General features: G+C 41.2%; 1 protein-coding gene across 2 annotated transcripts; it reads right to left on the bottom strand.

The window, feature by feature from the left end:
• Positions 1-48: 48 nt before the first annotated feature.
• On the bottom strand, positions 49-8,335 carry mlh1 (mutL homolog 1, colon cancer, nonpolyposis type 2 (E. coli)). Of its 2 annotated transcripts, XM_062430097.1 has the most exons (20): positions 8,307-8,335; positions 5,671-5,816; positions 5,314-5,404; positions 4,745-4,843; positions 4,578-4,651; positions 4,400-4,472; positions 4,223-4,314; positions 4,063-4,105; positions 3,848-3,936; positions 3,624-3,736; positions 3,437-3,530; positions 3,200-3,353; positions 2,670-3,004; positions 1,438-1,574; positions 1,210-1,318; positions 1,056-1,119; positions 805-969; positions 621-713; positions 414-524; positions 49-282 (listed from the first exon to the last, which is right to left on the bottom strand). In XM_062430097.1, exons 2-20 carry the CDS (start codon positions 5,775-5,777, stop codon positions 127-129), a joined length of 2,199 nt encoding a protein of 732 aa, XP_062286081.1. In that variant the 5' UTR covers positions 5,778-5,816; positions 8,307-8,335; the 3' UTR covers positions 49-126. The 2 variants fall into 2 exon arrangements, with proteins under 2 accessions (XP_062286081.1, XP_062286080.1); XM_062430096.1 differs by lacking the exon at positions 8,307-8,335 and having other exon boundaries at positions 5,671-6,113.
• Positions 8,336-13,203: the final 4,868 nt, after the last annotated feature.

Raw genomic sequence — 13,203 nt, 5'->3', positions numbered from 1 at the left:
GACAGAAACTCCTCATGGAAATATGATTTGCACAAAAAAAGTTTTCATACAAAAGTTTTTATTTACAACACAAATGTTACATTGAGTACAAAAGAGCAGCACGTAGGGTTGATCTTTTAGTCCGATTCAGCACCTCTCAAACACTTTATAGAGGTCGGGTAAGTTGGCTATCTGCAGCACGGTGCCGTCCTCGCTCAAGCGCTTTTGAGGACTGAAGAGGGATCGGAAAGCTTTGAAGATGACGTGCTCGACTTTCCAACGCCACGAGTTCAGCTCAGCATCCTGAAAGAGGAGCGTAACAAATCCGTCATCAGTTCAACTCTTTGTCATTAACGTGTTACGTTACGAGTGCACACATATTCTGATAAAACTGATAATAGAAGGCGTTATTGAACACGTGAGCTCCTCCACACCTGCTCCTCTCCCGGCTCCGCCTCCAGGATGTACTGCTTCCTGATGGAGTAGAAGGCGCTGCACTCCTTGCTGAAGTCTCTGAAGCACTCCTTCTCATTGTCCCAGTTCACCTGCACAAAAAACCACAGAGCAAAAAAAACCTTCAGATGCAGTTTATGTTTCCAGAAACATTTCTTCAAAGGGAGGAGACTAACAAGAACTTTCACCTCAGTGGCCAAGCGTAGGATGAACATTGGGAGGCCCTCCATGACGGGAGTGTACTTATCGAGCAGTAACGGCAGTCCTATCAGATTTCCTTCCTAAAATGTGCAAAAAAATTGAAATTGAACCTCAAAGCTTCGGTCTTTAAGAGTACAAGATAGTATTTCTGCCCAGTGGGCGTATACTGACCTGGTCTATCTCCATGGAAAAGTAGTCCTCCAGCATCTCAGATTTGTTTTTCAGGAAGTCTACTATGTACTGAGCCAAGCCTTCTTTGGGTCCATCATCCTCTGTCCAGCCGCTCTCCTCAGACTCCAGAGCCAGCATGGCCAGGTCATAAAGCGGTGCAGGTGTCTAAATTCACACAATTGTCCATTTAAAAAATCATAACCTGTACAACATATTCAGATTATTTACAATCTAGACTCGATGTTACTTACAGATAGTTTTAGTACTCCGAAGTTCCCAAAGTCATAGATCAGTACTTGGTAGAAAAGCTCCTGGCTGCGACAGGGGAAAAAAGGAGTGAAATGAGATAATAAGTGGGGAATGAAACATCTGCAGTGAGCTGTGTGTGTTTGCTGTGGCTCTGACCTGAGTTTGCTGGTGTTGAGCAGGTACAGTTTGGTGTGATGCTGGATCAGAGTCCACTGAGGATTGACGCAGCCCACGAACGAGTGATTCTGCAGCATCTCCTGAAGTCCTGCGCACACAGGTAGAAAAGTAAAATGATCGATAAGTATAATAAGATTTATAATTGTTCTATTTTCAGCTTTTAAACTTGACTTATTTAAAGTGGAAGGGTTTATTCTTCCATTGTACCTTTGTGTGTGTTCTCTGTGATCTCAGTTCTCAGTTCTTTGATGCTGTTCAGTTTGATAACTCGTCTCTTGGACGTGGCTGCAACCATCTGGTCCTCTTCTTGTTTTTCCTGCTGCTGCTCTGTCCTTGGCCGCTTCCTGGTTCATAATAAAACACACAAACACACCGCTGTCACACACCCCACACACACACACTGCATGTTCACTTCATAATATTTAATGCTAGGAGCCATAAACCCAGTCAGACATAACTCCGCTTACAGTGTGAGAAACATTTTACCACACAATTAATGAGAGGCAAATACTCGTCTTAATTAAAGCAACATGACAAGTTATGTGTGCAATACAAAAATCTGGCCACTTGGGGGCGAAAGAAATGCACAAATTGCCTTCAACATATCATTATCTTATATTTAGTTGTTATGACTAAGTAAGAAAAAACTGCCAATTTGTAAATCCAGCAGACATAAAGCAACACTGGAAATTATTTGGAATCCTTTGTCTAGCCACCTGGTAAATGTGAAACTAATATTTACTTCCTTTTTTCTGATTTTAGTGTTTACCAGCTCCTTATGTCTGGGTCTCTAACTGCTAGTCTTCAGCAGCTGCTCATTAACATTGTCTCTTTGCTGTATTGTGCTGAGCAGGTTGCCCGCAGCAGGTTTATCAGGAGCTTTTTTTTTAAAAAAAAAGAAAATAATTGCCAGCTGCTGAAAACAGGGTTAATGAGAGCTGGGGAGGCCTGACTGCACTGTAAAAAAAAAAGTAAAAACACTGAGCTAAAAGCTGCAAATACACTGTTAGTAAAGAAAGTATCAATTAGCTGGACTTTAAATTAATCTTTCAAAAACACAAACTGTCATACTGACCACCTATAACCTGCTGATGTGCTAAAGGTCAGTGATATTTAGTTACTGATTGGCCCGAGGGTAGATTACTTAAGTTATAAGGGAGGGATGTTTACTTTACTACACTCTTCTTCATACTCTCTTACGCAACTGTTTTTTCTGCTCTTCAATGTTCACGTCTGCTTGCCCTGCACTTACACAATCAACACTTTTTCTGACTTGTGAAAGAATCATCATAATTACTCACTATGATATAAAAATGATGTGAAGAAATACTGCGTAAAGCCACGCCACATAAAGGAGCGCTGACATGACTCACGACTCGCATGACACACTACAGTTTGACTTGATTTACACGCCACTGCCCACTGTCACAGGAAATCACCTTTGAGCATCGTGAGCACTGACGCTGCCCTCTTTGTCGTTTTTTGGCACCTCTGCCTCCTGTTCATCCAGGGCCTGCAGCATGTCTGCGTCATCTGTCTCATCCATGTCTATGGTCCTGCTTGTGGCCTCCCTGCTGCTGCTGCTGCTGCTGGGACCAGCAGGTTCAGGGTCAGGAGGCGGCTTTTCTTTTGGCAGGAGGAAGGCGTCCAGCTTCTGAGCCCGACAATCGGTCCTCACCATCTGATGTGCGTAGACTCGCTCTCCCGCCTCTGCTGTGGTGCTGGAGGACTTCACCTCACTGCCACCTGACACTGACAGCCCCGGCAGCAACGTCTGGACAAACACACCAAAAGTTTCTGTCATCATACACTGACTGGTGCAAGAAAGTGGTCACGCTTCTGATTGATGATCTTCAGGAAGAAAAGCTCAGCAAGAACATGTTACCCTAATAAAATATGGAGACCTTATCAATGATTGCTGTAATAATATCAGCGCATTTACAGAGATAGTCATCCAGACATATCATACCTGAGTGAAATATGTGCGTGAGGAGTTGGAGCCAAGCAGTTTGCTCTCGATGTGCTTCTGAACGCTCTCAATGACGCTGTCTTCATGCAGGAAATGCACCTCATGTTTTGTGGGATGGACGTTCACGTCTACATTCTGCGGGGCGATCTCCAAGCTGTGATGATGAGAAAGAATCCGAGAATATAGAAAATGCATTTTTCAACAATGTAGAATACAGACAAATGCACCTGTAGTTACCTGAGATAAAGAAAAGGGTGTGAATTCTTAGGTAGGTATGCGGCGTAAACCGTCTCGATGGCCTTCTTCAAAGCACTCGACTCCACCAGACGATCTGCGAGATAACGGATCACATTCTCCATTTAAAAAAGCGCTAAACAAGATTAAACGACGTTTACCAGTGAAGCTGCGTTTCCACGGCACGTACGGTTGATGAAGAGGATCAGCATGCATTTCTTGACCGAGTAGTTTGCGTTTGAGATGTAGCCTTTCATCTTATAAGCGAGCTTCAGATCCTCGCAGCCGACCTCGATCAGCTCCCTGGGAACATACCACAAAGCCAGTCATGCAGTCAGTCTTAAAGGTGATAAAAAGTCACATATTGTAAATGAAAAGCATCAAAGCCTTTTCTTTCTTTTATTTGATTAATACCTGCTGACTGCATTGCCAAACACTCCTCGAATATTATCCACCACAGATGCATTGGGCAGAGTCCTCACGTCAGCCACAGTCTCTCCTTGCTGGAAAAGAAAAAGGAGAGCGTTAAAACAGACTGTAAAGAAAGATGTGCTTGAAGTAGCTAGTTTCCTGCAGTAGCTTTGTTCTAAGTCAAGTATTTATTAAAAAAAACGAGAAAAAAAACACACCTTCTTGACAGAGAAGCTTTTCCCTGAATTGTGTATGGCGTACCTGCAAAATAGCATGCTTGATGTGAGTCTGGATAAGAAGTTATCCAAACAAAATGATGTTCATCAAAAAAACAAAAAACAAGCAGCTTTCATGAGACACAAGGAGAAAAGCTCTGACCTGCTGACCACCTCTACGATCCTGGAGTACTCATCACTGGGGCTTTTTAAAGCTTTCCTCCTGGTGGATACATTATAGAAGAGGTCCTCCACCTGCGGACAAGACAGGAAAACTTGTAATGTTCTAAAACATCTGTTAACTTCATCGTGTAGGAGGTGTAATGGTACAAAAACTCACTATGATTTGTGTTCCCTGGTTTCCGGCACAGGGTTTAGGTGGGCCTTTTAGTTTGCCATCACTATAGTTTGCTCTGCATAATAACAAAGTGAAAGAAGTGTTTCATCAATAAAAACTCCATCATCCTGGTAAGTTTATTAACATGCATGAGGAGCCAATATTTAAAATGTAACCATACCTGTAGGCACACTTGGCATCTGCTGTCTTTGTTGTTATGGTCACATGAGCAACGTGGCTTATACTAGCAAGAGCCTGCATACAAGTAAGCAGACAACAGGTGTGTCAACATTTTATACAGTATGTGTGTAACTGAAGGTGGGAATCGCAGCTGACGGAGCCGCTCACCTCTCCTCTGAATCCATAAGTCGCAATAGCCGAGAGGTCCTCAAAAGTCTGGAGTTTGCTCGTGGTAAACCGTTCACAAACGATTTCCATATCTTCTCTCTGCATCAGAAGAAAGATGGATATCCTGGTCAGTCAGAGAAAGCAACAGAGTTTTTTGAAAGCCACACAGGTGAAAATCATATTAACCCCGCTGGAGTCTCTTATGTGTGTCCAAAAGAGGCAACTATTCCCATACACCAACATCTTAAGATCTATGCTCATACATTATGGTCTATTTGAGCAAGGCCCTGTTGTACAGCTGGTGCAGTGTATGACATCAATGTAACAGCTGTGGTAAATATTAGATGGGTGAAAAGGCAGCACCGGGACACAAGAGACTGAATGAAAACAAACACAGTCTGTGAACCTGAAACTGACGCAAACTAGTGGCGACATCAACTGTAAAGGGGCCAAACTTAATCAGGTCATGTGATTACATCTAAGCCAGACATTTTCATTATACAGACATCACTGAAGCCAACTGGACAGTGTGCACACAGGTCAATTGCGAGGGGAATGAGATGTATCACCCTGACGCCAGTGCCGTTGTCCTGAATCTGGAGGAGCTTCAGCCCGCCGTCCTTCGCCGTCACCTGGATGTTGGTGGACTTGGCATCCAGACTATAACATGTCCAAACACAAACTGTAGTTATTACACAGCCCTGTTGCTTTTAATGTGGAGTTATCCACTCAGTCTGCAGTGTCGCAAATTAATATAAGTGTTGTTAAGCTGCTTTGCCTCAAACGTGATGTAAACACCGGAGGCTACTGCACCACTGTCACCTGTATTAGTCCCACCGCTGATTGTGTGAGACAGTAGTTCAATATCTAACTTTACCTCACGTTATAAAATCAACTGCATTATGTAACTTAGGCTAGTTAGTTACCAGTTTTCAATCATTTCCTTCACAGCATTGGCAGGACGCTGGATAACTTCTCCTGCAGCTATCCTGTTGACAACAGTCTCGTCAAGCCTCCGGATAACTCCTGCCATGTTTCACAGTGCTGCTCGCTCAGTTTCAGGGCTGTTAAACTGCACAAAATAAACCAATCAAAATATCAAAAAAGGTGCATATTCAACCCAAAATGTAACATCGCCACTAGTGCTAAGAAACCGGGGCATGCATGAGATCAGAGATGACGACAAGGTAAGAGCTCTCACTCCCCCTCAAAATGTATCATGTCGTTATTCTCGCTCAATAACCGCTCTATGTGTGTCACTGAGGAAGTTAAACCAACTATTGTACCTACAGAAAAGCCACAGTGATATAAAGTTGACGACTTAATGTCATTTATGGCAGTTATTTAAACTTTTTTTTCTAAGTATCGACAATTTTCTTACGCTCAAGTGATTCATCGTCTTATACCTAGACGATCTTCGATGATACAGCGCGGGTAAAATGACGCGGACGCGCTTCATGGTAAACCCATACCAGCAAAAGATATCGCGAGATTAACCAGTTTGACCCAAACCATGATATTTCCCTAAATTTAACCAAGCTGTTTTGTGCCTATACTTAACCAGACTTCACCCACACCGTTGTCACTTCATAAAACATAATTATTTTAGCACAATGAAAAAACAACGCGTGTAGATCTCGCGAGAGCCCCGCAAATCTAGGCACGACCGGAGACAACGTGGGTCAGCGCCTGCTCTTATAAATAGAAAAACACTGCTGAAAGTCTTCCTAAATATTGTGGTAGATTGAAGCGTCTATATATACAGCGCTCCTGCTTATTAACCACAAATCATTTACATCCATAGATACAGCACACACTGATGTCTGAAATGTGATTTGCTTTCCACATTATACATTTTGCCACAAAGCATAAGAGAATAAAAGTGTATATCAGTATCATTTCTGATAGATCTGTATAAGCTTGTAATTCATGTTAATAATAAACAAACCAATTTCTCATCACTGTAATTTTACCACTATTTCTTTTGATCTGTGAGTGCTGATAACGCCCTGATTTAGTAGGTGTAATCTCTGCTATGTGTCTACATAGGCAAAAATGTAAAGTAATCGGATAAAGTGAATTGTCACCCTGGGGAAGGTATCTTTTTGTTATGCTTTCAGAGAGCTTAAAGGTTGGGATCAATTGCAGAGCAGCACCTGTAAGCCATGGAAAAATTCCAGGTCATTTAATCTATACTCAATGCTTTCATTTTTACATGGCCATACAGTTTTACTACCTTACCCTCTTCAGTATGTTCACTTACAAGGGCTTCAGTGTAATCTTCAACTGTGGACATAGTTGGCCAGACTGCTTATGTGTGTGCATTCCACACAGAGCCACATGTCTTTTGAGGGGATTTTTACCAGCTGAGCTGTGGTGGTCCCAAAATCTGCAAATACAAATAATGTTCTCTGAGATTTTTTTCTCAGATAAAAACTAATCTAAGCTATACTTGCTAATGTTACAGTAGGGGCCAAAGTTATGTTGCTAGGCTGCTAAACTGTGGCCTCAGGCTGGATGACCTCACCAGAATAAAATGTTGTAAGTAGGCTGTCCAGGGAGTGGCGCTATTTGGATGTCATGACCAAGCAGTACGTCAATGCTGTCCCCTTGACAAACGCACTATAGTCAAATACCTGCAGCTGGAAAATAAACTGGACAATTGGGGAGTTCAGTGTCTCCCACTCTATCTGAAAATCCAAAATAATCAATTCAACCATTGTAGAGTGGTGTTAGAATTTATATTTATTATACATATTCAGAAGATAATTGGCATATTCAACAGTCCTAATTCTCAAATATCTTAGTAAATGTAGGTAGAGTTGTAAGAACAGAATATGAGGATACAATGTAATGGTAATAATGTCCTGTTTTTTCTGAAAAGTGTTACTGCCATGTTAATCAGGCTCTTTGTCTCACTGCCTCTGCAGAGGTTAAGTATGGCAACCTGGTTGAAGGAATATGATCTTATTTATAATTTAGAAAGCTTATGTCAATGTTTGAGTTGTGAAATCATGCATTGACATAAGACTTCTGACCTGTTTCCCTCCTGACCTGGTAAATCCAATCACATTCCTGGACAGCCTCTGAACAAGGGAAACTGGCTGTTTCTGTATAACCTACACTTCCCTTTACAGAAAAATACAAACCCTCCACTGGAGAACTTTGAACGCTAACTTGACACAGTTTACTACTGTAGTTTAGAAGCTCATTGTGCCGCTCTTTGAACCTTTGCCAACAACTATTCAGTGCCACAAACCAGCTAACCACAGGCAGACGCAAACACAGATCACAAAAGCAAAAAGAAAACCAGAAAGGTCACTGAAAGTGTGACGGGAAGTCAGCTTGGAATTACAGACAAGGGGCAAAAAGTGACTCTCTTAAGTGTCCTTACTTTGCACATTTGTTACATTCAGTGATCTGCTCATTCAGCTGTGTAGGCTCTTTTTGCAGCTGAATCCCAGGGTTCAACGAGGAGTGATATAATTGAGACGTCAAGCACATTTTCCTGCAACAGCAATGCAATCACTGAGTCCAGATGGATGTATTTATTATACCTCACCATGGCATCGATCATGTACTGTTCAAGTTGCTCCACCTCTCCGTTTAGGTGCCGGTGGAAACACCGGTCATTGTTGTGTCTCATCAGACATTAAATGGAGGGATATGATGTCTATCCTGAGACATCTGTCTCTGACTCAATGCAGGACGTTCCAGTATGTGCTGTAGCTGCAGGATGTGCCACAGGATACAGTACAATAGACCTGGAAAGTAATCAGGAAAAACAAATTGATTGATGAAGGACAACAATGCAAAATGTAAAGCACAGTTGCTATGGCCTGTTGTTGCTGTCATCTCTTCTACAGATTGCGACTGTTTAAACAGAGCTGCCACTGCCACTCCTGTAGTGACCTGCCACTCACGATCACAGGCACACACGAGCACACATGCTAAAGTGATTGCACACATATTTTCAGGTGCAGACAAGCACGCACACACAGAACATAATGTCAAACTGTGCCTGAACAGGACTCTAAAAGGAGATCTCATTAAAGCATCCAGTACAAATCTCTTATAGTAGCCCACAGACACAGAGCTGAGTACACTCCTAAATAAACAAACACTGCCAACGAGCTATATGACAGTCAAATCAGATACAAATGGACTCCTGCTGATTAGTCCAGTCATTGTGTGTATTGAGGTCAGCACCCAATCGCAGCTTCATGTGCACATGATCTTCAGATCAAAAGGGAGATACCCATCCAAACGTACCCTCATTATAAACACAACCTGGACCCATTCCACATCTCTCTGCAGCTGTGTGTCAATAAGCAGCTGACATACATGCCACACTGACAAGAGCCTTTTGTTTCTACTGGTGCGGTTTTGTCTCACCTGTGTGTTTATGTCTGCGCCTTTTTCCACCAGCGAGGTGACGATCCCTGGCTGGACACCCTCAGCTCTGACAAAGATGTGGGGCGATGACTGTCATTACACTCAAAGACAGGGGGGCTGAACAGTAGAGAAACTAAATGTTGTGAGAATACAGTCATCTGTGGAATTTGGCATGGCCTCTCCAAGGGACAAATATAGAAGAGCCTGTTTTTCCTCTAATGATAAGGGAGGTCTCTCATATATTAACTACTTGATTAAAATCTAATTAATTCTCCTCTTCTCTTTGTTTAGGATTTTTTAAATGTCATAATAACTTCTGAATCACTGTTTAATATGCCCCTTAAGGGCTTTGTGTCATAGCCAGTCATCACCACATAACACTTAATGTTCCCGTCTAAGTGTCTTGACTTGCACTCATTCGTAACTGTGCTAATTCATCATCCTCTTAATTCTACCTTCATCATGTCTCTGGGTGAGCATGATCTCACCTCCTTGAGAACTGCTGAGACTTCCTGTGTCGCTCCATCAAATGTTGCATTCAGGAATGGATTCTGCAGCTGCTGCTCTTCCTTTTTCTATTGTTTTCCCATCCTCTTCCTCTCTTCCTCCTCCTACTTTCCCTTTATCAGCACCAAAAAAAGCCTTGAGACATGTTATAAACAAAACATGTACACATACTTTCCTTGGTAAATGCAAGGTAGTGGTAGAAGTGGAAAAGTTTAACAGCGACTGTTCACCTAGTATTACTGACCAAAGATACACATTATTACATTTTTAAAACTGTAGATAATAATAATAATCTGTAGATATAGTCAGCTCCATATGGATTATAATGAGGCTAATAGTCTGTAGCAAGGCTAGCTGCTCTGTCAGGCTTTTATTGAAGACACAGTGGTGCTTTCAGCTACATGCTAATGCAGCATGCTAACATGCTCACAATAAGAATACCAACATTCTGATTTTTGAGTTTAATGTTTACCATGTTCACTATATTAGTTTGGCATATTAACATGATTACTCATTAATGCAAAACAAATTGCAGCTGGGGCTGATGGGAACACCATTAGTATTGCAGGTATTCAGTCATTGACCAATGTACTGGACACAATAAAAATGTGTGAATGGAACATAAAGTTAGAAAATCACCAGTGTGATAACAATTCATTGGTTCAGTAGTTGTTGAGACATTTCAGTCAAAACCACAAATGTCAATTTCGTGGCATCAAAGAAAATGTCATGGGAAATGTTTTAGCCTGCACCAATGGGGTAAACCCACCTTTTTACAACCTGTTTGCACATGTAAGTGCTCACATTAAAACACCAGTCCAGCCGCACCCTCCATTTAAAGTTATGCTTTAAAGCACTTTGTGTTGAGCTACTGCTTTTAGGACATAAAGTTATCCTTGGATTTCCTGTATTTCTTTGTAAATGTCATTTGGTTCTTATGTTATTCCCTTAAACCAAATGTTTAAAGAATATCAAACACACCAGCTATAGTCTATTAATATATGGCCATCGCAGCCCAAGCCCCCCAGGTTGGCACCACACCTACACACCTGCACTGTACATGTTTGATGTAGTTATTCAACAGTATCAAATCTTTGGGAAGCACATATACAGTAAAACATCTTAAATCTGACCCCAGTGCTGTTATAAGAGTATGTACAACAGACATAAACAGTAAGAAATATATCTCTTATAACTTTTAGTATGCGTAACTTATTCTACAAGGCCACCCACCATGTAGATGCAGTTATCAGTTCAATTTAATGTACTCTGGAATGTGTTTACCACAAGGGATACTGCGTTTTTGTTCACCTTTCACAATCGGGTGACATTGTGTTATCACACAAATCATATCAGTTACACTGTAAGTTTATGTGAGAGTCAAACATTCCTAGAGATGTCTTATGAAGGGGGTGGGGTGGTGGTCACAGTGTTTGGATCAAGTTCATGTTTCACAATCGAAGCTGTCATTCAGAAAAACCAAAAGGCAGATAACAAATGTGTGTTTTTCTGAAAGCTGCAGAGATTAGAAGAGTTAGAAGAGAATTAGAAGAGTCCAGCAGTGAATGCTGCCCAATGGTATGTGATGTAGCAACTATCGATTAACTCAGTGAACATTAATTATGATGTTTCTATTCCAAGTGCTCTTCTGTGTGCCTTGGGTGGTGCCAGAAGGAAACAATGAGGAATTGTCTTCATGTCTTCACTTGAGCAGCTAAGTTGCATCACTTCCTTTACTTCAGTGACGTCGGATTCCATCCTCACGAGGCTATTTTAGGTCTGAGTGTGGAGCAATCCTTACAGGGAAAATCACAGTATTTTGTCTCTCTCTCTCTCTCCTTCCAGGGTTTAACAAAACATGCAATATAAGGTCCTATCTTGGACTCCCAGATGGCCTTCCTCCAACTTCAAAGCTTGGTTTCGACATAAGCCCTCGCACTATTTTTGTATCACAGAGTTACACCCTGTCTGGTAAGAGGTAAGCTCATCTCAGTCTGCGGGCATTATTGTAAATAGTGCTGGAAATTTTTTTAGTGAACCATGAAAAGCTACAAAAGATTGAATGTTAGCACCATGTTGGCAGAGGGAGCTTCTCCTGCAAGCTTTGCTCTGCTCTTTTGTTTGTGTTATTCAACTGAACCTCTGTGAAAAGATGACAGTCTTTATAGTATTAATCGACCTCACCCAGTGCCATCAGTGTTTGTTGATGTACTGTCACAATAAGTAGGTTGAGGTTAAGACATAAACAGGTTTCCTTTGTTACCATTGAGACTTAAATCAAATACCACACGGTTTGTATCTTAAAGTCTTTTTCTTTGAATTCAAAATGTTAAGCAAGGATTATTATGTTTGGCTGGCCATTCACCGTGTAATGATAGATGTCCTGGTACAAGTCAATGAAAAGGAGTCTATTATGGGGCCTATGGCAGCATCGGTTAATGGATTAATAAATGTTGAATAAGTCATAAATAAGTATAAATCAAGAGACCTTTACAGTTCAAGAAAAGGCTGGAGGACATTTTACTTTTCCTGTAACTCTAGACACATTTCACATGAAGTGCTCTTTACAGTGAAAATCTTACAACCAGCTATCACAATGACATTTACAGTAATTATCTCCGTGACATTTAATGACAATTACTCAGGATTTCTCAATGTCTACAATTACCCTTTTCAAAATACCAGTAAATCTGGTTGTGGGGATTTTAGTATACGCAGTAGTTCGACATTAGTAATGAATCATGTGGTTGTTCAACTATGGAATATGCACCAATGAAGCACAATATGTAATGAAATAACATTTAAACAAAATGTTAACTGAGGGCCTTAAGACCCTCATCTCTTCTTTCCTGATTGCGCGTTAGTGGTATTACCAAACAAATCTGCATTAACTCAAACTACCACCAAGTTATTGCCTCTATTGCCAATAAACTGTGGGCTCCCTAAAGCTGTCAGTCTGATTCAACTTAAGGGTTTGGAAGATACAGTGTCTGAAACGCCCTCGGACCTCTCATCATTTATGTGACTGTCAAAAAAAACAATCCAACCCAATCCCGACTACTTCAAGCAGCGATTGGCCGGGTGTTCTAAGTTAAGAAAATAAACAGTATTTGTAGCCTACTTCTATCTCAAGCCCTCTCCCTTTTCCATTTTTTTTTGCACATTTTGTGCACATTTTCTCATGTATACAAATGAGTGAAACACCTTTGAGGAAGGTTGTGTTATCCACATTTGAACATTTATCAGATTTCACTCATCTCAACAACAGCTGAATTTTGATCCTGCCTTTGAGTGTTAGTATTTCAAACACCTTTAAACACCTTTGCCTTAAGATGTGGTTGGAATTCAAATTGTACAAACCTCTGGTGAGTATACTGAAACCTTAAGTGTAGTTGCCCACTTTATGCAAGTGGTATCCAACCTTCTTTATGTCTTCTTTTCACTGATTTTTCTACAAGATAGTTTACCTTGTTTTTTTAACTTAAGGTGGTACCAAATTCAGTTATGTCATCATCACCAAACTGACCCTTATTTACCTTTCAAACATTACTGTAATG

This window comes from Scomber scombrus, chromosome 12, assembly GCF_963691925.1.
Source record: "Scomber scombrus chromosome 12, fScoSco1.1, whole genome shotgun sequence".
Classification (NCBI taxonomy): Eukaryota; Metazoa; Chordata; class Actinopteri; order Scombriformes; family Scombridae; genus Scomber; species Scomber scombrus.
This window is presented reverse-complemented; position numbering and strand designations above follow the sequence as displayed.

Coding starts and splice junctions, on each gene's coding strand:
- mlh1 (XM_062430097.1), bottom strand. CDS start 5,777: ATGGCAGGAGTTATCCGGAGGCTTGACGAGACTGTTGTCAACAGGATA. Junction 4,106..4,222: donor ATCGTAGAGGTGGTCAGCAG/GTCAGAGCTTTT, acceptor GCTATTTTGCAG/GTACGCCATACACAATTCAG. Junction 3,737..3,847: donor TTTGGCAATGCAGTCAGCAG/GTATTAATCAAA, acceptor GTATGTTCCCAG/GGAGCTGATCGAGGTCGGCT.